This window comes from Caretta caretta, chromosome 7, assembly GCF_965140235.1.
Source record: "Caretta caretta isolate rCarCar2 chromosome 7, rCarCar1.hap1, whole genome shotgun sequence".
In the NCBI taxonomy this organism is placed as follows: Eukaryota; Metazoa; Chordata; order Testudines; family Cheloniidae; genus Caretta; species Caretta caretta.
The window spans coordinates 23,484,182-23,509,026 of record NC_134212.1 but is presented as its reverse complement, the minus strand read 5'-3'; the positions used below and the strand labels follow the sequence as shown (position 1 = coordinate 23,509,026).

At 40.4% G+C, this 24,845-nt stretch overlaps 1 protein-coding gene across 5 annotated transcripts in view; it reads right to left on the bottom strand.

Moving 5' to 3' along the window:
- The window catches only part of EEFSEC (eukaryotic elongation factor, selenocysteine-tRNA specific), a 218,333-nt gene that overhangs the window by 93,646 nt on the left and 99,842 nt on the right, over positions 1 to 24,845 (bottom strand). For 4 of the 5 annotated variants that reach the window (XR_012669203.1, XM_048857350.2, XM_075130308.1 and 1 more), the window contains exon 6: positions 9,716 to 9,872. Coding sequence is in view for 4 of the 5 variants with exons in the window: in XM_048857350.2 (XP_048713307.2) it covers positions 9,716 to 9,872 (157 nt within the window). In the remaining variant the exon portion in view is untranslated. Of the gene's footprint in view, positions 1 to 8,773; positions 8,842 to 9,715; positions 9,873 to 24,845 lie in introns of all 5 variants that reach the window. The other variant, XM_075130310.1, reaches the window with a different exon arrangement.

Sequence of the window (24,845 nt, the reverse complement as noted above, 5' to 3'; positions counted from 1 at the left end):
GGATATTATCTATCTGTGCCCTCTGTACTCCCCCTGCTGGTGCCAGGCCTGAGAGAAAGAGGAGAGATGGCAGCCACAGAGGGAGTACATTGGGACAAGGAGCCCTGGGGAACTAGGGAGCAGAAGGGGACTGGAAGCTGGCCTGAGTCAGGAAGACAAATTGGGACTCATTGGACAGAGCCAGGGAGCCAAAGGGGGGGAAGAAGACTTAGACAAGAAGCCTCCTTGGAAGTTATTCTGTTAGTTCAAATAGGAGAATTCTGTGCTATGAATCTTAAAATTTGGTTCGAGAATGAGTACATGCATATTTTAGCTTGCACCAATAGGATGCTTTCACTCTCTCGGGAGAAAAAGGGTTCAGCGTGTTTTGCTCTTTAGCACCACCTAACAGCTGCTGACGGAGCAGTATTTTTTCCCCAGAAACCACCCAGATTCATAAGTCCAAGCGGAGTGCACCGATTACCACGGATATATGGGGGAGAAGCGTTAGAATTGTACAAGATGACCCAGGAACAGTAGCGAGAGGAAATCTATAGAGCCTCCAGTTAGACTGGCTAACTCTTCCTTGTAGGAAGGGGATTATCTTTATGGGGATGATTTATACGTTTTTGCTGGAGGTGGATAACACTATGATGTCTGGGGTTCCTTTCCCACAAAAAGGAGTATAAGGGGAGAAGGGAAGGTGGCTTTATCTAATTCTGTGCAACTGTTCAAAGAAATGTCTGTTCACCTGCAGAAAAAGCAGCAGGCATTCCGTCGCACACACTACAGTAGTCTACACAGTACACAGCTTGTGGGCCTACCTAGGAGTTCGGTTGTTGGGCACATTTTTCAGAAGCACGGGTATGCACTCAATGCATACTATATGTCTCCTGGTGCTTTATATTTCCACCCTCAGTGTTCGCTCAGTCCTAGAACAGCAGACTGCTAAACAAATGTTCTAATTACAATCCAATACTTGAATAATGGTCCTAGAATCCGCACAAACAATATTAACTCTAGCCACAATGACCAGCTGCCTGTCAAGCCAATCTGTAAAATCAATGCATCACTCTTCAGTGCTCCAAGTTTAGAGAGAACCTACTGCACTTCACTCATTACTGTCAAGAGGTAAGATCTTCCAGATACTAGCACAGAAGAGGAGGAGCACCAGATAAAAAATTATACATATTTGACTTCTGTTTTCAATCAAGGGGAAAGTGTATAAATCCTTGCTTTGTCTCAGCCAACAATACTCTCCAAGGTCAATAAATCTGGATATTCAGCTCTTCAAAGGTCAATGTGTGCTTACAAGGTAGACTAGACTCTTTCTGGCCAGCTTCTCCATGTAAATGCAATCCAGACTTCTAGCTCCTTTGTGGTCAACAGGACTTTTACATTGCCACAGTTTAATCCGCTCAAGAGAGGATCATAAAGGGAAGTGATGCTTCCCTGGCAACAATCCTCTCTCAGCCTCTGTCCATACTACACAAGCCAACTTTCACAAAGAGGAAAGGAGATTTATGCTTGAAGTATCCCTTAAGGATTTTAGGTTTTGTTTGTTTTAGAGGGTAGGGGAAGGAGGACTTTGAAAGAACAAGCAGAACTAATCTTCAGCTTTTAAATAAAATGCAACTTACACAGATTTCTTGCCCTTGGGTTTTGTGTTCTCCTCTCAACTGAAAAGCTACTCAGCCGCACCTGATGCTGACAGTAAAGGCAACCCACGAGGCTTAGAGACTTGCAATTTTTTATTTTATTTTAATAAAAAGGGACCCAGATTCGGCAGGCATGGACACAAAAAGTGCTTCAATTCCATTTGGCTTAGAGAGAAAGATTATCCTATTTTCATATAACACCACAAGAAAAGGATTCCAAAGGGTGGGAGCCCTCACAAAAAGTAAGCATGCTGGCTAGTTAAAGGCTCTGTAAAGCTATACTTCCATGTTCTCATGGTGTTAGATTTGTGGGGGTAAATATAAGAACATAGAATCATAGAATATCAGGGTTGGAAGGGACCCCAGAAGGTCATCTAGTCCAACCCCCTGCTCAAAGCAGGACCAATTCCCAGTTAAATCATCCCAGCCAGGGCTTTGTCAAGCCTGACCTTAAAAACCTCTAAGGAAGGAGATTCTACCACCTCCCTAGGTAACGCATTCCAGTGTTTCACCACCCTCTTAGTGAAAAAGTTTTTCCTAATATCCAATCTAAACCTCCCCCACTGCAACTTGAGACCATTACTCCTCGTTCTGTCATCTGCTACAATTGAGAACAGTCTAGAGCCATCCTCTTTGGAACCCCCTTTTAGGTAGTTGAAAGCAGCTATCAAATCCCCCCTCATTCTTCTCTTCTGCAGGCTAAACAATCCCAGCTCCCTCAGCCTGTCCTCATAACTCATGTGTTCCAGTCCCCTAATCATTTTTGTTGCCCTTCGCTGGACTCTCTCCAATTTATCCACATCCTTCTTGAAGTGTGGGGCCCAAAACTGGACACAGTACTCCAGATGAGGCCTCACCAATGTCGAATAGAGCATCGAATAGAACATCAGAATGGCCATACTGGGTCAGACCAAAGGTCCATCCAGCCCAGTACCCTGTCTACCGACAGTGACCAGGTGCCCCAGTGGGAGTCAACCTTACAGGTAATGATCAGGTGCTCTCTCTCCTGCCATCCATCTCCGCCCTCTGACAAACAGAGGCTAGGGACACCACTCCTTACCCATCCTGGCTAATAGCCATTAATGGACTTAACCTCCATGAATTTATCCAGTTCTCTTTTAAATCCTGTTATAGTCCTAGCCTTCACAACCTCCTCAGTCAAGGAGTTCCACAAGTTGACTGAACGCTGAATGAAGAAGAACTTCCTTTTATTTGTTTTAAACCTGCTACCCATTAATTTCATTTGGTGGCCCCTAATTCTTATATTATGGGAACAAGTAAATAACTTTTCCTTATTCACTTTCTCCACACAACTCATGATTTTATATACCTCTATCATATCCCCCCCTTTGTCTCCTCTTTCCAAGCTGAAGAGTCCTAGCCTCTTTAATCTCTCCTCATATGGGACCCGTTCCAAACACCTAATCATTTTAGTTGCCCTTTCCTGAACCTTTTCTAATATCAGTATATCTTTTTTCAGATGAGGGAACCACATCTGTACACAGTATCCAAGATATGGGCGTACCATGGATTTATATAAGGGCAATAAGATATTCTCCGTCTTATTCTCTATCCCTGTTTTAATGATTCCTAACATCCCGTTTGCTTTTTTGACTGCCGCTGCACACTGCGTGGACATCTTCAGAGAACAAGCCACAATGACTCCAAGACCTTTCTCCTGATTAGTTGTAACTAAATTAGCCCCCATCATATTGTATGTACAGTTGGGGTTATTTTTTTCCAATATGCATTACTTTACATTTATCCACATTAAATTTAATTTGCCATATCGTTGCCCAATCACTTAGTTTTGTGAGATCTTTTTGAAGTTCTTCACATTCTGCTTTGGTCTTAACTATCTTGAGCAGTTTAGTATCATCTGCAAGAGCATTTTAGTATCATTCCATCTGGGGTGGAACATGAAATGGTGTATACAAGATGTGGATACAACCTGTTGTTGGGATACCGGGATGATAACATTGAACAACATGGAAGGCAGCCTGGCCCAGCACCTTGGGGTGCTCTCCACTTACTTTTTTTCCCATCTTTGTTTCTAATGGTCTTCGTAAGGTTGTAAATATGCACAATGTAAGATTAAGTATAAACAATGCAGGAAACCACTTTACTGTATTTATCTTTTTCTTATACTAATGTATATTGATTTTTCTATTATTTCAATTATATTTGTCTCTATTTAATTAAAGCTCATAAAGTTTGTGTGTGTTTCACCAATATCATCTTAATTAACTCTAAGTATCCACCTGAATAAAGAACCTGTCACTTGTAACTCGTGCATGGTGCACGCCAACAAATAATTTTATAATTGCAATCAACAATCAGGCTACAATTGCCAAAGTAACGAAACGCAAGTAGTCCAAAAGTACCAACTATTAATAGTGTACGGGTGTCTGGGAGATCTGTAAAGAAACCTCCTGATATTTTAAGTAGGCATAGCATAGAGTAGTCTAGATCTTCAATAAGGATCCTGGGTGAATCTGTGTGGTATATAGACTATTTTTCCATTAAAATTTTTCTCACTTTACATTATTCTAGTCTCTGTTATTATTATTATTTAAACTCTGCCCACTCTGATTCCCGTCTCCTAAGAAGAATGTCAACCAAACAACGACAGGTGCCCAACTTTCAGACACACAATGTTCATATGGGACTGAAATTAGACAAAACATGGTTGTGCCCATCCTTAGTTCTTAGTCACATCAACGACTTCTCTCGACATGGTAGGCAATTTTATGAATTAGCGTGGGAGGTCTATTCAATAAATGTGTGGCACCCTCTGCTGTCACAGGTGGCTACAGAAGTGTCACAATGGGAAGGTAACATATTTTTGGTATGCAAGACACCAGGGCAGAATTAGACCAGGAATCCTACAATATCTAGCTTTGCACACCAGAATGTAAGATCTCTAGGACAAAGAACATCTGCTAGTTCTTATCACTCACATCATCCTCTACCAAAACAACAGTATGACAGACAGCATTCTAGGAAAACACACATTCTGTCCTCTTCGCCAAAGAGCAAGTACACAGCATCAGTCAATAGGGTGGGTATAAGTTAAATCTTTAACTTTTTATGCTAACTTATAGGTGGTTTAACCCTTCTACTAAAGGTATGGCTGCAGATGTGGAATATATTAGCTCTTTCATATGTGCCAATACTCGGAACTGGAAGATAAAAGAAAAAAAACGTAAGGCATGCCCACAAATAAATTTGGTTTTGTCTTCATCAGCTGTCAGAAAAGAGGAGCACAATCACCCTGAATTGGTACAAGTAATATCAAAGAAAAAACTCTTGCTTGTTTGTGTCTTCCTATGAAAAGTATGCATTTATATATTTAAATCCACTTGACTCACATAAACTCTTGTGAATTTATTGGATACGCACTGCTTCTTTTGCATTAAGAAACAATGTAGCTTTTTAACAACAAATATGAATAGTAATTTCTATTGTAATGAGAAGAGGGAAAAGAAGAACTGCAGTCAAATGTGCCACAGAGCAAGAGAAAGGATAAATCCTTTCCTAACAATTAGCTAATTAAGGCTGAGTCAGAAATGAGAATGAACTATGCCTGTGATATCAAGTGTGCTCAAATTAGATTAAAAAAGCCACCAAGTTTTAAGGCCAATACATGTGACAATAACTTTATACCAAGCCAGAAAGAATGGAATGGGCATACCTATAGCTAATCTACTGACTGGTGACCCACATCATGATATCACAAACTGTATGTGAATGAGAAACCTCTAAAAAAAAACCAAAACAAAACAAAAAACAAACCCCAAAAGGCAGGTGATTCACATTCCTTTGAGTTGCTTATTGATTCCATAACCCACCGAGATCTGTACTGTTGGAATTACAGTCTTCCAGAGGAGATGAACACAAGGTCATTAAAGATTCAGTGGCACTTAGTGAGAGTAGGGCAATTGATTAAATGCTTTCTCCTAAATTTGTTCAGAAGTTTCAACAAATACAGAATTCTTCACTTCCTTTACCCTAACTGAAGTGTAGTGTTACTGTGCACTATTAGAACAGTTGCCATGTGTCACTCCCTTAATGAGATGCAGTTCAGTGACAATTCTCACCACACACAGTGTACAGTTTGCAAAGCACTCTGGGATAACTTTGCATTTATAACGTTGCTTATTTTTCAGAAGCCCACTAAATGTATCTTATAGAAAAAAAATGTGTACTATGTACAGTACAAGCATTTGAAGGACACAGCACGATAGTTGTGAAAAATATAAGTGCCACCCCATAGATTAGCATCTCCTATAATTTCTTCCACAGTTAAACCATTACATTTACTTGCGGCAAAATCCATCCGCACAGAATAAAAAAAAAATCTGTCAGCAAATGCATATATATTTTTGCTTGAAACGCCATTACCACCAAGCAGGAATGCCATATCTTGCCATTCGGAATAAATTTTGGCCTGATATCATCACAGAAATCAGCGATGCAAAAGATTTTTTACGAGTGTCTTGTTCTTATACCTCCCACCACCCTGGTTTTTCCTAAAAGAGCATACACAAACATTTGGTCTAATCTATATTTGAATTAACTCGAGTGATCGAACATCCGCCACTTCATCTGCAGGGATGATTTTATGGTCCCATAAATCTATGTTAAGAAACTTTTATTGATAGTCAAGCTTCATTTTCCTTTGCTTCACTTCACACTATTATTTTTAGTCCTACCTACTTGGACCACCCGAAAAGATTCCTCTCCATCTTCAGTGTTTATGCTCTTCAAATATTTGTAGCTAATCATCTCTCCCACTTAGTCATCATTTAGCCAAGTTATACGTATTTCTTTTCATCTTCCTTCCCTCGTAAATCAATCCCTCCAGCCCCTTAATCGTTTTTGTTGCTCTTTTGTGAATTCCATCCAATTTGATGACATCTTTCCAGGACTGAGACACTCACAACTGCATGCAGTATTCTAGGTGTGGTCTTATCTAGAGGAAGGAAATAAATCCTCTTTATACTTATATAGTGACATTAATCCACAGACCCCAAAACCATTTACCTCAGTAGATAATTACTATCTCCATTTTACAAAGGGGGAAACTGAGGTACAGAGAAAGGAAGCATCTTGCCCAGTGTTGCACATAAAGTCAGTGGCAGAATCAGAAGAACAGGTGTCCTGATTCCCAATGACTTAGTCAATCCAACAGAGAACATCTGCCCTTATCTCCCTCACTCTTCTCCCAGCTAGTTGAGCTACCAACCTCTGCTAGCTATATCTGAGGTATAACAACAAATCCCTGCACAACAAAACCAACCCAAAACTATCATAGGTTAACTATCCAACCAATCTGCCCATTTCCACAAATTACATTCCACCAGTCAAGACTGGTTTTAAGTGATACAAAACTAACTGTTGTGCATGTTAGGTTGAAGCAGTTTTCATCTTGTAAGGTTTGTTTGTTTGTTTTTGGTTCAGATCTCTTTTTTAAGGAATCCTCAGTAAACTAACTAAAGAACTTCAGAAAGGTTGAAAATAATTCTTTATGGAAGGAATCTATAGGGGAAGTCTGTAAGGGAAAGCCAGGCTAAAGGCTGAGGGGGAGAAGAATCTGACCAGTTAAATTTAATTTAAAAAAAAAAAAACTTGGAAAACCCATAAACAGGATGCAGACACATTAAAAAAGCAACACTGACCTAACAAAGGAATGTGAACTGTAGTTGACTTAAACAGCATCATATCCATTACCCCTCCCTACACACACAAATCTTGGAAACTCTTAAAGGAACCAAGTTATTTAAAATTTTTCAAACCTTCCATTTACTTTTCACTACACACACTTTTCACCTATGATACTGTCTTGCTTTGGCCACTGCCCCTTCTTTCTGGTTAGCAAAGCCCCCAAACTTGCTTCAAGATAAAGAAAAAAATAGCTATAATATTCGCCCTTGTCTTGTAAAAATATTAAATTCTAACATGACCAGAACACAAAGACTCAGAAGAAGAAGAACAGGAATTGAGAGGATTCTCTGTTCTATGCTCTGATCTACTGTTCAACTTCAGAAAATATCAGCATGAGTAGATTGTAAGCATGAGTAGATTGTAAGCACCTTGGAGCAGAGACTATTTCTTCCTATTTTTGTTCAGAACTCAGCACTCTGTTAATACAGAATGAATAATTATAATGTTTGCAGAAATGGAGAACCCAGGGAGGTACTCATTTCTCACACTCTTACTTCCTAAAGGATGGCAAAGGCTCATTTGGCAAAGGGAACCTAGCAGGCTCCATCCTGTCCCATATGGGACTCGTTTTTTCCATCAAGAGTTTGATCATATTATAGACACAATTTTTCTGTTATCTGATAAACGTAATCACCACTGACAACACTTAACAATGCTCACTAAGTTTTAATGCCTGAATTCATCTCTAAGTTTCCATCTGCATCAGCATTTTTATCTAAGAGGTAGAGTATTGGACTCATTCCCACGTGAGCAGCTGATCTATCCACCACTCAGGCTACCCTTTGATCCAAAAAAAAAAAAAAAAAAGGCTACTGAAAGAAGGCACCAGGGCAGTGTTATTTACAAATACTTTGCCTCTGTTTTCTCTTTGGAAAGACCTATTCACACATTTTTTCACCTCCTACCTTAAGCAAACCTATGCTTGCAGCACTATTTTTGCCAACAACCCAATGTTGTTCTTTAGCAGGGTTTCAAATTCAAAAAAGGGCAAAGAAAATTCATCTACCTCCGTGGCAAATCATTTTTAAGGTCTCCATTGTGTCTGCCAACTAGGGTCTCAGACCCATCAGCAGAGTTTCCCAACTGGTGGCTAAACTGGAATTGTGAGTGTCCAACACATTACCTCACTCAAGACACAAATGGGGAGCTTTTTTTTCTAGTCATCACATTCACCAGGTAAGCCAAAAGGACAGAGCCTCCCACAGTCTAACCAGATAGGTAAAAGCTGCACTAAACTGGCGTTAGCTGTAAGTTGAGGGAGAGAGTGGTCAATCTTGAAAGAGGGACTGGAAATCAGGAGACTTCAAGTCTTTTCCCAGATCTGTCAATGAGTTGCTGTGTCCTTGTGCAATGTCACTTAACTTCATGGTAGCTTCCCCATTTGTATAACAGAAGTAAGCAATACTTACCTCATTGGGGGTAGTAAGAATTAACTAGTTAACATTTGCAAAATACTCAGATCTTTGGACTGAAGACACTAGAGAAATGAAAAGTATTACTATTATTATTTTATTTTTATTCTTATTTTATTATTTGAATTTTAAATGCAGCACTTATTGGTGTCATGACCCAGAACAACTGTTGTCATAGTAGTATGCTTCCAAATGAGGGAAGCAAAAATCACAGTGACAACACAAATAAATCAAAATAAGCCACAATGCCCACCATCCAAAGTTCTGTGACATTAAAGGTGAAAAAACCCCTTTGTTGTGATTCACCAAGGATTAAAACTACTGTAGCATAAAATGTTATAAAAGTAGAAGATGCAAAAGCAGTTACAGAAGGTACAGATACACTCAAAAACTCTACAATCCACTTATCAAAGAGATTGCAGTTTGTATTTCAAGGCAGGTTAGATAATAATATGCATAATATGGAGTATGGTTAAGGAAACTATATCCTGAATTTGTTGTATTTGATAAATAACTACAAGTAAAAATGAATGAGGAGACACTCTTTCTTGCTAACTTGTTTTAATTCCACATCACTAATCTTTTGCTCACTGTGATGCTGCCGGAAACTTTACAATGAAATCCACACACCCCAAAAGTACATTCCAGGTTGCTGAGCACTAAAGGGGAAGGGACTTCAAGCCCTAAGTTTGTTGACAGACAGCAGGGGTGGCTGCATCCCACAGAGTTTGATAACATAACATCATGGCCTCTGCCACTTAATAATAGGAGGAGCAGCCCACTGAGAATAAAGGACCCACTAACTGTTGATACATCTGGATCTGAACTGATGCTGCAACTGGCTCCCTTTTGTGAAAATTAGGATCAGCCCTCATTTGGACAAAGTTTTGATGTCTTCTACACTTGAGATTTCTGTTAGCCGAAGGGATAAGCACTTACTTGGAATTCGGATTTTAAATTTGCCACTCTGCCCAAAGCCGCCCTCTATTACTCCATCCTCTCCTGTAGATAGTTTGACTTTTAACCCCACAAAAATCTGGATGTTGGTCTCCTTCTTAAACAATGAACGACCGATCACACTATAATCATCCAGCACCTGCAAAAGAAAAGAAAAAAAATATATATATATATACACACACACACACACATATGTGAGCCTAAATCATAGAATAACAAGAACAATTATACATATATGGAACACATTATAATTTGGTGTGCTTTAAAGCTTTCATCAGCATGAATTTGGGATGGCCACAACTCTCAGATGGCATAGTATGTACATAAATACTTATTCTAAGTGAGCACAGGACTGATAGCCAGGAACTACTGAGTTCTAATCCCAACTCTTTTCCAGAACTGCAAGGGAACTTCTGTAAGTCAATTTCTGTGCCTCAGACTCACCTACTGTAAACACAGGGGGAATAATACTCACCTACCTCATATAAGTGATGTGAAGATTAATTAGTTAGCATCTATTAAGTGCTCTGAAATCTTTCCATGAAAGGCAATGGAGAAGTGCAATTGTTATTAATGACCCTCACCACAAAGCAGTTTATTCCATCACTTACCCCAACATCATTTCCATAGATACTCCACTTCCTTCAACATCAGTTCTGTGCTCATGCCACCTTGGTTTCAGCCAAGCAGGTGATTACTTAGAATTCCTCAATACAACCCTTTAAATACTGTATGTAGAAGTGAATTTTTAATCATGTTGATTTGTTAAATCAAAACTCGAATAACAGTTGTACTGAATTTTAAATTCAAGGTTTGTAACCAAGTGGGAGGAACCATTCCAAGTTTGGATTCTTAATTAAGTGATCAGGCACAAGAACCAGCAAGCTTGGTGGGTAGGGTGAGATAAACAACCCTCCCTACCGCATTATGAAGCATAAGGTGCAGCCAACTGAGCCTAATCCCCAAGGTGTGAATATCTTTGGATGCTACTAACTCCTGGAGTTACTGTACCTCCCTCACTGCAGTAACAAGTGTCGTTATTTGTGGAAAGGAATTTGTTCCTTTATTACAGTGGAAGTTGCAGCTGGCTTCAGCAAAGGTTTCTTCATTGCACCTGAGTGGTCATTTTAGCCAAGCTATTAAGAAAAACGATTTGAGAGCCACAAATTAGTCTGAATATTCCCTCAGTCCACAGTTTGATACTCCACAGCATTATGACCCATCAGTTACAAGCTACTCTGATTTCTTAGAAACTTCTCTTCCATAGGCAAACATTTGCAGAGCGTGAGGAATTACAAGCCACCAGTGTTCTTTTTCATGTTTTTAAATTAAGATGCTTAAAAAAAAATATACCACTCTATTCTAATTCCTGACATTTCTCAGGTGTCTACTTAAGCAATCTAACACCCCATTTCTAAATTTTTAATTGTTTAAACACAAAAATGAGAAAGATCAATAGAACATCCCAGTGGAAAAAAAATCTAGAGTTCTTCAATCCTGTAGTCCTAGCTTTTAGATGCTATGTGAAGTACTTTAGAACCACTTCAGTGGAGTGAATGAAATTTCTGAAGTAGGCATTTCAAAAGGTGACCACCACTATGCTACCTGGGCCCTTCTCACCCTTTTATTTTGAATACAGAGGGTCTCTCATGCCCCAGTGTAGAGGCTTCCATATACCAACTGTTTCATTGTAATTGCCCGTAAAGGGGAAGGGAGATCAGCTTTTTAAAAAATGTAAAATGATTATTTTAATGCATTTTAAGAATGTTCCAAAGTTATATTTCATTTAATTATTTACATAATTGAATTATAGGGTGAACATCCTGCTAGCGTGGTTTCGTTTTGACTCATTCAGTCTGGCAGGGCTGTCGGAACAGCTCAGAGTAATTTCTCTTTGTGAACACAGTTAGAGCACTATAATTCTGTTAAAGGGAATGGAGTGATTTCATATATTAATTATAGGTTTATTGGAAAAAACACTAACAATTCTGAAAGTGTAGCATTCACTTATTACAATTGTCCTGAAGTACATTTACCCTTTAAAAACAAGTCCTACTCTCACACTCACTTGAGTGATAAGTTTGCAAGATAGCAACTTGAAATTGTAAGCACTGGGGCAAGGACTCAGTCTTCCAGACATTTACCGTGCTGAGCAACGATATTTAATACTCCTCCTCTTCTTCTAGTTATTACAAATATTCTGCAGATAGCAAACACCTTTTATGAGACGTCCCTAAAGCACTTTACAAAAAACTAAATACCACAACATCTCTTTGAGATGGGAAAGCAATACCCTCATTTTACAAATAGAAGAAATGGGGCACAGAGTGGGTCAGCACTTAGCTTAGAATCACATCAGTGGCAAAATTTGGAATAGTGCCCCCTAAGCTCCTGACTCTCAGTCCTCCACATTGACCATTCGACTGAGATTAGAAGAAATTAACTTCTCACGAATTTATCCTTGAAGACAGACAAACTTCTGAGAGGATGCCCAGCCTCAAGTAACAAGGTGAAAAGAATGCTGATCACACAATAAAATAAAATAGATGTGTAAAATAACATCAGCTTTTGAAAGAGATTTTCTTAAAAACGAACAATCATTTTTCAAGCCCTGGATCAATTATTGTATTAAAAAAAAAGTAAGACTATTTTACAGACTTTTTTTTCTTTAAGAAGCTACAGAAATGCATGTTCTCTCCCACTGAAACTCAACACTTCCAATTACTTTAACAGCAATTTAGCTCCAATCACTGGATTTCACAGTAATCCCCTTTGACTTCTCAGAACATCTACTATGGCAATCACTTTGCCGATTAGCTGAATAGCCTTTTGAGAGATCTCGCTCTCTTTTTTTTATGAAATATTATTAACTTAAAAAGCTGAACGCTGCAAAGACAGTAAGGGATATGTAGTCTGTTCTGAAGCAGCAGCAAGGGGCCTAGCAATGAGGGCAGACTAATTTTATTAACTTCAGGGAAACTTCAAAAAGCTTTAGGGCTTTAATGCCAGACAGAGACGACCCCAAAAGTCAGTTTAAGTGCTGCATAAACAAAGGATTAGGGCAAGAAAAAGCTGAAGGCTCCTTGCATTTCTTGTTTATATTGTCATATGACCTAGTGGGAGTGGGAGAGGGCTGCCTCTCTGACTTTAATCCCCCATAGTGTACAGTGGCGTTTCAGTTCACTGACCTACATTACGATAATATTTTTTTTAAACTTATGGGCAGAGGTACAGCATCAAACTCACTTAAGGACTTTTTAAAAAAAAGGGGGGGGGGAGAGCGAGAGAGAGCAGAAGTGTTTCTGGTTGCTATATTCTCCCTCTCTTACTTCGGTTAGATGAGCAGCTTAGAAAGGGATTTCAAGTTCAAAGGGAACGTCTCTGTTACTCTTGTTTTTATGGCTTAGTCCAGAGGACACAATAGCATTGATTTTATGAAATATCCCCTCCTTCCTCTTGGCTTTTGTGTTTGCAGAAAAAAGTAAATAGTACTTTATCATCATAGGTGAAGTGTGTGTGTCACACACACACTCTCTCTCTCTAATACCAAATACACACCACACACACTCTTTGATATAAACGCTACAGTATTATGTCTTCAACTCTGTAGTTAGGGTTGTGTGTGCAGGCATTCAGTGCAAACACATAATTTAACTCCAGGAAAAATAACTGCTAGTTCCTCTCAAGAGGGGAATCTTGTAACTACACTGTCAAATCTGCCAAATCATCCTCATTTATAGGGTGACACAAACAAATTCACTGTCAGCTGAGCATCCTCTGAAACAACTCATCATGAACATTTGGAGGTCAAACACAGCCCATGTTCTTATCCCCCATCCCTAAAGAACCAAGGGGAGCAGGACAGAAATGGATGGAAGAAAAAACAAAGGGGGCTGTTGGAATGAGGGGAGGGAAATAATGAGAGAAAAGTTGGGACCAAGAGAAAGAGTGAGAGAGTGAAAACATTGAAGGTTCAGATAGCTAGAAGGAAACAGACATTTTTTTTTTCTGATTTAGCCAAACATGATTGAAAATGTGATAGAAAATTAGTCTGAGGGTTTCACAGATCCTGGAAAAGACTGAAGAAGGGATACATTGACAAGTTAGGAAAAATGGAGAATGAGAAATGAAAAGGGGAAAAAACTAAATGAGGTACTAAAAATGGAAAGATTTATGATTAGAGTACATTTGTTATTTTACAGAAAGTTCACTTTAGACAACATTGTAATTTTGAAGTCAGTGGCAGTTTGGCTGTTTCTTGCAAAAAGTTTCAGAACATGTTCCCAGCTCTGGAGCAGAAAGAGAACAGGGAAGATGCTCCCCACAGCAAGTGACCCTCTACGGATGCTACAGATCCTCATCGTTTTCTTTTTTTAAAAGTTGACACATATGTATTGGAGGAAATAATCCTATACTGGCCCTTGAGAGGATGGAGGAGATGGGAATTGACATGGATTTCCAGATATAGAGTCTAATTTTTTTTATTCCCAATGTATGGTTTTGGTTTTATTATTGTGAACCAGAGGAATTACTCGGCAGAAAAAAAGTAATTTCAGTCAGCAAGATCTTTTCCTCATGAGTTAATGTCTATATCAAGGAACCAAAAATAAGTTAACATGGGCAGAAAAGGAAACAAAACTCACAGCTTAAGGATTCTCACCTGCTCTCTGAGCAATCTGTTTGAAGACCAACCTTTGCAAAAGTATTCTCCCCACTCTGTCTCCCAAGCAGACAGACAATTTAACCTTGCCAGTCCCCTTGTACCCTGCCAGAGTTGTTTTAGTAAAGAGATGAACATATAAAAGTCTGAAATTGTGTTTTCAGGTGTCTCCCCTGTAACTCTGAGAAGATCTTCACCCTGATGCATATTTTTCACATCCCATTCTTTGCATTCCACACCCTACAGAGGACTAGCATCATGACACCCATCCTCCTGACTCTCTCCCAGTAAAGTTGGACAGGATTCCATTTGTTACCTAAACCAGCCTGAGGGTTGAGTGCTACTGGGCACTTCCTCCTAAGACAAGCACCTTGCCATGACAGTAGTCTGAGCTCATAAACTTTAAGGCCAGAAGAGACCACCACCATCATCATCTAATCTGACCTACTGCACATCACAGGCCACAGAACCCACCCACTCCTGGAATAGGCCCAGAACCTCTGGCTGAGTTATGGAACTCCTCAAATTTTGATTTAAAGACTTCAAGTTACAGGAAATTCACAGTTTATTCTAATTCAAACCAACAAGTGACTCATGCCCCACCCTGCCCCCAACGTCTCTGGCAATTTGACATGGGGGAAAATTCCTTCCTGACCCCAAATATGACAATCAGTTAAGACCCTGGGCATGTGAACAAAACTCACCAGACACACATCTGAGAAAGAATTCTCTGTAGTAACTCAGAGCCCTGAACCAGTGAGAAACAATAAAGACGGAGAATCAAATAAGAGAAATAACAAGATAATTATTTAAATTGCTTTGAATTTTAAAAACCAACCAACAAATTGGGATCTCCATGGCACATAAAGAGCCCTACAGCACATTGGACCATTTATACTCATTTGTAACGCAGGATTTGTTCACCTCTACTTAAACTCAAGTCTTGAAAAGTCACAGAAAGCTACAGGTATTAAGTTCCTGACATATCCTGGTTAAGAAAGATATTTTTCACTCTTTGCAAAGAAAGTGGCCGAGGGCACAACTTTATTAATCTTTTGCTGTTCCTCTTCTGCTAAAAGAAAAAATTACATAAAAAGATATGGTAGGAGATCAGAAGGGGATATGGACTATTATTATCTGTATTACCATGGACCAAGATTCCATTGTCCTATGTGCCCAATGAACACAGAAAAAAAGATGGTCCCTACTACAAAAAGCTTACAATCTAAGTATAAAAGAAGAGACAACAGATGGATACAATGGGATGGGGGGAGTACAAAGAACCTGAGACAATATTGATCAGCATGATAGTCAGTGGTATCAGTGCATCAGCAGCCTAACTGTTAAGTTTTTTTGTAGCCATCACAGCAAAGGAGAGTTGTTAGGAGGGATTTGGAGAAAAATAACGAGGTAGCTTTCTGGATGCTCACCGGAGCTCCTCTCAAGTATGAGGAGCAGCAGGAGAGAAAGCATGAAGATGCTTATTTGAAAATTTAACAAATGGGCGAAGGAAGCTGGCATCCTGGGCCTATCAGACGCAGGAATTGACAATTCGATAGTGATAAGTAGGGTGGGAACAGGCCATGAAGGGTCTTGAAAGTGAAGACTAGTAGATGATGTTTGACATGAGAACGAAGGGGGAGCCAGTGTAGGAATGCAAAGATGGGGATGACAGTTAAAGTGATGGGTTAAGAGTGTTCTTTGCAGTAGCATTTTGAATGCACATAAAATGGCAAAGATTACATTTGTCAAAGCCAGAGAACAGGATGTTGCAGCCATGAGACCTTGGGGCATGTCTACACTTAAACCACTACAGCAGAGCCACAGCACCACTATAGTGCCTCAGCGTAGACACTACCTATGTCGATGAGGGATTCTCCCATTGGCACAGGCAATCCACCTCCCCAAGAGATGTGGATTTTTCCTGAGAGATGAAGCTATGCTGATGTAAATTCCTAGTACAGACCAGGCCTTTGTGCTCCCAGCAAGTGGTCAATAAAAGCAATGAATTTGCCATAATTCATATAAACGTATTTGGCCATTAGGACCTAGAAGTTTGAGACCCTGTAGTGTCACAGACGAGGATTGCTTCTGCCCAAAGAAGTCTAGCCTCTTGCAGTCTCCATCATAAGGGGTGGATCTGGAATGATGTTGCCTTCCCCATGCGTTAACCGCATCCACCACTATAGAAATAGGCTGAGGCTGGGTAAAGAGGAAGTCCGTCTCCTTAGGAGGCCCGTAATACTTTTGATTGGCCCATTTCTGTGTTGGTGCAACAGAGGCTGGTGTCTGCCATATGACCTTAGCTGTGTCCAGAAAAGCCTCGCAGATTGGGAAGGAGAGTCTAGAAGATGAGGAAGTGTGTAATGATGCGAGTCTTTCACCTCCTTAGGGAGAACTGGTAGCACATCCAACATGCTCTTACTAAGGTCTTGGAATAGCTTGAAGCCATCAGCCAGTGATGGAGGAGGGGACACCACCACTTCGTCTGTTGAGGAGGAGGAGAAGTTTGCCATGGGGTAGTTTGCACCTCTAGTCTGACCTCCTGCTCCTTGAAAGTTTCTTCCTCTGGTTCTGGGGCCCTGGACACCAAAGCAATAAGGGAATGTCTAGTAGATCCCCTATGGGAGGTACTTGATGTCCGAGAAATGTGGGGCCTGTAGACTGCACACGGATCCCAGTATAGCCACTGGGAGGGAAAGGAATGGGTGGTGGTACACAGGGGTAGTGGCAGGGACAGGTGTAAGAGGAGGAGAAGGCAGGAAATAGAAAGAAGGACAGGGTGGGTCAAATATCACCAGAATTAAGGGGGATGTGCACGAGGGACCTAGATTTGTGCTGGAGGGTGGGGGAGATTGGGAAGAAGAGGAGAAGAGGAGTATGCAGAGGTGGAGGGAAATGCACAGGGATGAGGATAACCAGGAAAGATAAATGGAGCCAGTGGAGAGAAGGGAGGAGGAACAGAAGAGATGCTTTGATGCAGAAGAGAGATGTGTAAGAGCCACGGATAAGCAGCAGATGGACAAGATTACCAACCCCGCCCCACCCCACAAAAGTTCTAAAGGTATGTTTCCGGCCCTAAGGCTGAGCTGGCTGGGAAGACACTGCCCCATCATAAATGGGGCCTCACCAACAGCAGTCCCCAGTGGTGGTGAGGGGATGGGATCAGACTGAGATAATGGTATGTGCAGTTCCTGGCCCCAGTGTTGAGACCAAGCTGGCTCGGAAGGGCTCCCTATCACAGGCAAGGCCACCCCCAAAGCAACCCCTGCTAACTGTCTCAGTGGATTGGCTGGCAGCTTATGGTCATCATAAAAGAAACCTGATTTCTGCATTGACATTGGCAACTTTTCACTTGCTTTCTGGGTCAGTTGTGAAAGGGAACATGAGGTGACAATCTCTGTTTCCAAGGCAAGAAGAGGGCACTATCCAAGTCAATTTCCATCAGCCCCTAGCACTGCCGCATTGAGGGATGGGTTTGTTTGTACAGCACATCACATGCTGCTCTAGAAAGATATTTCTAAATACAGGATGCTTTTAAAGCATTTTATAGTTATTCCTAAAACTTCTCTGGCCTCTCTGCATCATTTAGAGCCACTGCATATTAACTACCATACATACAGGTACCACTGACCACATCAGTAATCTTAGACAATAGGATTCTCTAACACAAAGATTTAAAATGTTTCATACAGCTATGGATTCTATGCTCAATTTATACACACAGAACATCTTGTACATTCAATTTACTATGATAGGTCTTTGCCATGTACTATTATCTCTGGTGCTGTGATGTACTCAACTCAAGAGTGCCATATCAACTCTTCCTGGTTCTGCCTTCAAATCTGATCAGCAGCTTGTCTTAACCCCATGTAGTTAAAAGAGAATCCCTACCACACTTTTCATTCTTATCATTATAGGGAGAGCTGGTAGTGAACTGAACACTAAGAAGCTGCCAAAGCAGCTATCATTGGGACTGGGGACAAAAAGAGCGCTGGGCTCCCTTAATCTAACACTTGGCACCATTGGCCCATGCTCCCCTCTGGGAGCACCATGTGGGTCAGGAACAAAGCCAGATTTATCCCTTCCCTTAAGCCTTCTTGGCCCCAGCACCTGGGACCAACTGCCTGTACCTGCACCATCTGATGGGACTGGAGCTCCTCCAACTATGGGGTGGTGGGGAGTGGAGAGGGGAAGAGAGCTAGGCTTGACTGGTCCCCCTCATGATGACCACTCCAAACCCAATGTTCTATCACCTCTCTGGGATAACAAATTTCTCCTGTTGTTAGCTAACGTAATTTGTCCTGTACCTCAAGTGGTAGCCGTCTGCGCTACAATGCTGAGGATTTAAGGTTCAAATCCTGCTGATGCTGATGCTATAGGATACAGGTGGCTGTAGCAGTTACACCTCAACAACAGAATGTGTCTGTTTTACTTTAAAAAAGACCTAGGAAATTACATTTAAAAATATGTTAAAAGTATGTTATTTAGGTTGCAAATCTGACACTCAAAAGTTAAGAAATGTCAGGTATCCATGCAACCTTAATTTTAACCCCCTGCTGGATACACCCTACAATACATTCTTTAATTACATGATCACATACTATTTTCTCCACAGGTTGCCTGTCTTATTAAGCACAGAAGATGGAAGCCCAAGGTTGCACGGACATTTAAGATTTCATGGGCCACTGTAATTTTGGCATTTCCTAACTTTCAAGGGCTTTAATTTGCAACCTAAATAATGTTTGTGTACTATGCTTTTGTATTCAATGAATAAAATGCCTTATCGAATGCTTTACTCTCAAATTAATTCCTCCCCACACGTAACTCTGACACAACCTCAAAAATCAAGTGCAGCTGTCTATACTCTTGTAAGACCCCAAAACATGTCTGTATTTTAAATTTATTATAAAAAATAACCATAGGTGCTACACAAACCTTGTAAGATTCTATTGCCCAGTCATATGGAGCAAGTAATTTTTGTTGCATGAGTAAATTATCAGTTTTTTCATAAGAGCCAGTGACTTGATTTTGTGCCTCTGATGGTAAATTTGTCTCAAAAATTTACTAAGGCTGGGTTAATCCATATAGTGTAAAACATCATTCTTCCCCTTTATCAGTGATCGTCACCACTTCCTCTCTGGCATTATTTAACAAAGATGGCTTTTCAATTTAGAGGTTTATTACCCCCACTAGCCCAACCTTCACAAAACTCCTCTTGCTCAAACACAGAAAAAGAGCCAACAAATAAACATCTTTTATATTTATATTTTACGGTGCATTTTTACCACTGAATGCACTATGCATTTTTTATTCACCTGATTGCCTTCATCTCTGTGTTATTACTGTATTTAGCATACCATCAGCAGCCAAGCAGAACCAAACAACCCCATGTTCAGACTTCAAAGCAGGTGAAACATTAATTGTGGCGTCTGCATGTTTACAGTAGATGGAGTGACGTCTACCAGTTCTCCCAGCAAGAGTCACAGAAGGTTCTACAGACAGCTCAGGTCACTGCTGTGCTTGTAGACATCACACACCAATTATGCATCACCATACAGTTTGTTCTCATTACTTACTCTGTGTATACCCAGCCTTCATGCCATATTAGTCATCTGGATTTATTCTCCAAAGAGCATCACTACCAGACTGATGCCCCCATTTGCCGACTGACTAATAATCTATTGCTCAACTGTAGTCTAGATGAACTCCAAAAGGAATATAGCATCCTGGGCATTAGCCTTAATAAGACCATAAAAAATCCTTAATTAGGAATAAGCAAGATGTGGGAATATCAGAGGGCACCTCCAAAGCATATTTCCCACGATTCTTGGGGGCACCACCTCCTTGAATCACTTCCTGCAAAAGACAATTTGGAACCACCACCCCTGTAGGAAACACTCTGTACTCCCAATGCAGAAAACGGTGCTATATCAAGCTGTTCTCTCATGATTGTCCATTCAACCCAGACAGCTCAGCTATCTTCTTTCCATACTGACCAACGGTGCCTTCAAATTAAGTCAAGTACTTCAGCACGCTGGGCATCAGAGCTGGTTAGGCAACACTGGATGTTACCCTGTCATTCATGGGTAAATTCATTTCCCTTTGCTCAGGTCCAGTTCTTCATATTTCCAACAGGCTACCTGCTGAAGCATATGGCTTAAATACTGTAAAATTTGAAACATTCACTGTCAATTAAATGTTGCTATTTTTATCAATTTAAAAATATAAACACTTACATGGGATACTTTGTTTGAAAATTAATACACACGAATCAAGTTTCAATCAGAAAGCACAAACTGCCATATGCATGATTTTTGCATTTCAAAATACCTGGTCAAGAACAGACTTCTTACAAGAGGAACTATCCCTTCCTATATTATACACTACTGGTATTCATCAAATTAACAATAAATTATACTATTTCCCCATTTCTATCTTTGCTTCTTAAGACTTTGCACTGGATCCTATCAATCACCATATTATATGAGCACCACCTCTTTGGAAAGGTCCTCAGGAGCTGTTAAATAAGGGATGCACACAGAAGCCTTCCAGGGACCCAAATGTCATTTTGAGGACATGTCTATTCAGTGAGTGAGACTCCATTGTTTGGGTGCTGGCACAGCAGCAGTTTGAGTTGCTGCTGTACCATTGAGGGGAGAGAAGTAATTAAAAATCGTCGCTTCCTGCTCCATCCAAACCCCAACGAAGTGCACTGCATTTCTGAAGAAGTCCTAAGAATGCCTTCATCCATCCTCAAAGATCATATTTTTTCTGGCTGTGGACTGTTTCAAATCATGTCAACAATGCTCAAACCTCCAAAAAAAAAAAAAAAGTGCTGCTTTCTCCTTCTTCCAGGGACTGAGCACGTTACCTACATGATATCCCCTTAAGCCCCCAGCAATATGCAAGTACAAAGCATTAGCCGGCCAGCACCCAGCCTAACTCAGGAGCAGCACACACAGTGAATAAAATTGGAATCTTCCATGACTATAAAGTTACATAAAAAGCTGCAGGAAGCAAATACCACTCAATGCTTACCACCAAGTCTAAAACCAACACAAATCATCAAGATGAAATATAAGGATAAGAACAGAAAATGCACACTAGAGAATGAATTCTCCTTTTGATTTTAGAGGACTACAGATAAGTAATGACTACCTAGCACCTTTGGGGCTGTGTAGGCAGGGTGAGTACCTTCTCATACAAAGGACTTTATATTATGGCTACATCAGGAAACTATCCCAGTTGAGATATGTGTTTATTTTCACTAAACAAGTCTGAAACAGCAAGAGGTGCAGCTTGTGCTTTGCAAACAAGGTGGAGGGTTTTCCCCTTTTGTTTCTTTCACTGAGTTCTGATTTACGAGCATTCTCCACAATGGACCCGGCAACCACCACCACAGGATAAATCCTGTTTGTGCAAACATTTTCAGAACAGACAGCATATCTGAGTCATGCAGGAAATCATAACTTGCTTCTACAGTTCACCTTTCACTCAAAACTCATTGCAATGAGTGCCTATGTCCATGGAAACCCACAAAGCAAAGAATGTGAGAGTTTTATCTCCAGGGCTAACTGTTTCATGCATCAAATTGGAATTGGCTAGAATGACGTTTACAGGGGAAATCCCAATAAAAAGGCATTCCGGTATAGGGACTCTGTACAGTTTGCCAGTTTCTCCAAGTGAGCGCTATTAAAGCAAGCAGATGCCATGGACAAAACTGACAAAATTATAGCAAGTATGACTCGTAGTTATATGACTGAATTGGAAATCTGTTGGACTCTGGGCCTGGCTCTATCACTGTCACTGTGGGACAGTGAGCAAATTACCTCTCTATCCTTCAGTTTCCACATTTGTAAAATGGGATTACTACTTTCCTACCTCACAGGAAGGTTGCAAAAATGAATGCCAGTTTCCTCACACCATGACCTGCACAGCTGGCATTAGGAGAGGGGATGTCACCTAAAGTACCAGATAATTGAGGACAGTCACTGCCAATCTTGATGCCTCAAATATATCAGACTTGATGGACAAATTGTCTGATCCAGCATAGTAAATTCATGTTCATCCAAAATATTTCATTAGGCATTGGTCATCACAGACTTATGAAAATAAGGAATCCAATAGAGAGGGACCAATCTCTCCCCGACCTAGCACTAAAGCCATAGTTTCATTCCCAGTTGTTTCATTACAGGTTCCTGCATCTTTCTTCATACCAAATGACCCTGGCAGTAACCGTGGCAAGATTTTCAGCTCCTGCTCCTACCTTTTTGTTTGTATAATTCACTTTGCTGTTGCCAGCCCAGCTCTTTTGCCTGCTAAAGGTGCCTTTGTCTAAAAGAACAGTCAGACAGCTTAACATGTATAGAAACAGTAGATCCTCCAGAAGAAGGGTCATTGTCCCTCCTTATATGTGTGTATATATATATATGTATGCAGAAAAAGACATTGATCCTAGAAACTGAAGACATCTTTTCACAGCATTTCTCCTGTCTCTTAGGCCTTATCTACATAAGAAAGTTGCACCGATAAATTTAAATAATTTTTAAACTGATTAAGTTCAACAGGTACAACCAACCCGAAGTCTGGACACACTTATTTCAGTTTAGGAGTGGTTTAGTTTGGTTTATCCTAAACAAATTCCTAACCAATTTAAAGTAAGCCAAAAAAAAAACTGGTTTAAACCGAGAGTGTCCACATGCCCTTTTGCACCAATTTAAGCAAATCAGATTAAAACCACACCATAAAGTTAACATGGTGTGATTTTCTCATGTAGAAAAGGTCTGGGAGAAGCTACTATCTCAATGCTGATGAACTGAAAATTCTCCACTATGGCCAGAAGTCTCTCGGACACCCATCGCCCATGCATCTGAACATCAAAACACCACTGACTGACTCAGACAGGAGGTGGCCTTTTAGAAAAGAAGTTACCAAAATGTTCCTCTGAACTAGCTATAAGATACTACTGTGGTGAGTGCAGTACAGACCCTATAAGTAAATAAATTACCAAGAGTGGTTGGGGGGGGGGTATAGCTGAGGACACATTTCAGACATGTAACATTTACAGTTCACTCACTGATCACAGTAGAAAATCTTTAACCCTTTCACTTCAAGAGCTCTACTGTACTTGCTATGTTCCTCCTGCTTGTGGCATTAAATTGACACGATACCAAAGGATAGATAATGTAACCAGCACACTGAGCAGCACAACAGCAGCATTCAATACCTAGATGCGTATGCAATATTCACAACTCTGAAGCACTTAAGCAGAGCCAGTAACATTATGCAGGGATTTAAAGAAACAGTACACAAGCTAATTCAAAGGGCACTTTGGGGGAAGCGGGGAGGGGTCGTGTGACGTTTTTTGTTTTAACACAGTGTTCTCTCATTTGATGATTTCACCCTTTTTGAAGCAGCCAGAATGTCTCTCCTCTGCTGTCAGATAGCTTACAAGCTATGAGGAAGTATCACTATATCATTCAAAGAAACACCAAGCTAAATCCATTAAAAAATGAGTCTGAGGATGCTGAAGACTTAATTCATTTACGGTTCTTACTATTTCATAAGTGCTCTGAAATTAATCAGAGTGGAAACAAAGAGCAAAAGAATAAATACCTGATTTCTCCTGGTTTAAATGGTCATTAAACTGTTGGGGGATTTATTTTAATTCCAACAGCAAGCAGGGGGGTAGGGAGCATCCACATTAGATTAAATGAGTACAACATTTTACAAATGGATACCACTGAATTCCTGTAACAGTCTGGTTACGGTAATAGGTTCCCCCCACTACTGAAGAAGGAAAGCCAAACACTATATACCCCAGCCTTCCTCTCTCATTCCCAGCCCTTCAGGAAGTTATGAAGCCAATTTTCCCTAACAGTATTCTCAGGAGGGAAAGTTAACTTCCCATAAAGGTAAAATTATTATTTTTGTGCCTCCCCAGAAAAGGTGAGGGGGGGGCACCAACTTCCTTGCTTTAAAAGCAGAGAGAATGAGATTTTCCTGCATCAATGCCAAGAATAGACACCCTAAATTCAATTATCCTAATCTCTAGCTATCCATCAGCAGCAGGGTGGGACCAACTGATTCAGAATTTCTATTAACTAGAGACTTTGTACACTAAAAAGAAACAAAACAAAAAGGCACTGCACCACCAATTGGTTCCTGCTGCTCTCCACTCACCAAAATCATCCATTTCATTCTACTCCCTCAATGTGAAGTTGTAAGTACTTCCCCAGCAGACCCATGATAATTGGCACCGTCCTCTTCTCATCAACCCTCCTAAGGCCTGATGTACTCCTCTATCTTTACACTCAGCCTATACTAGAGTTACATGCGCTGCCGTACCTTTTTGGCATACACTGGGGGAAAATACTAACTCTGAATGAACCACAGTTCCCTGATAACCAGGTATCAGAATGAATTTTTTAAATATATGCCATTTAGTAC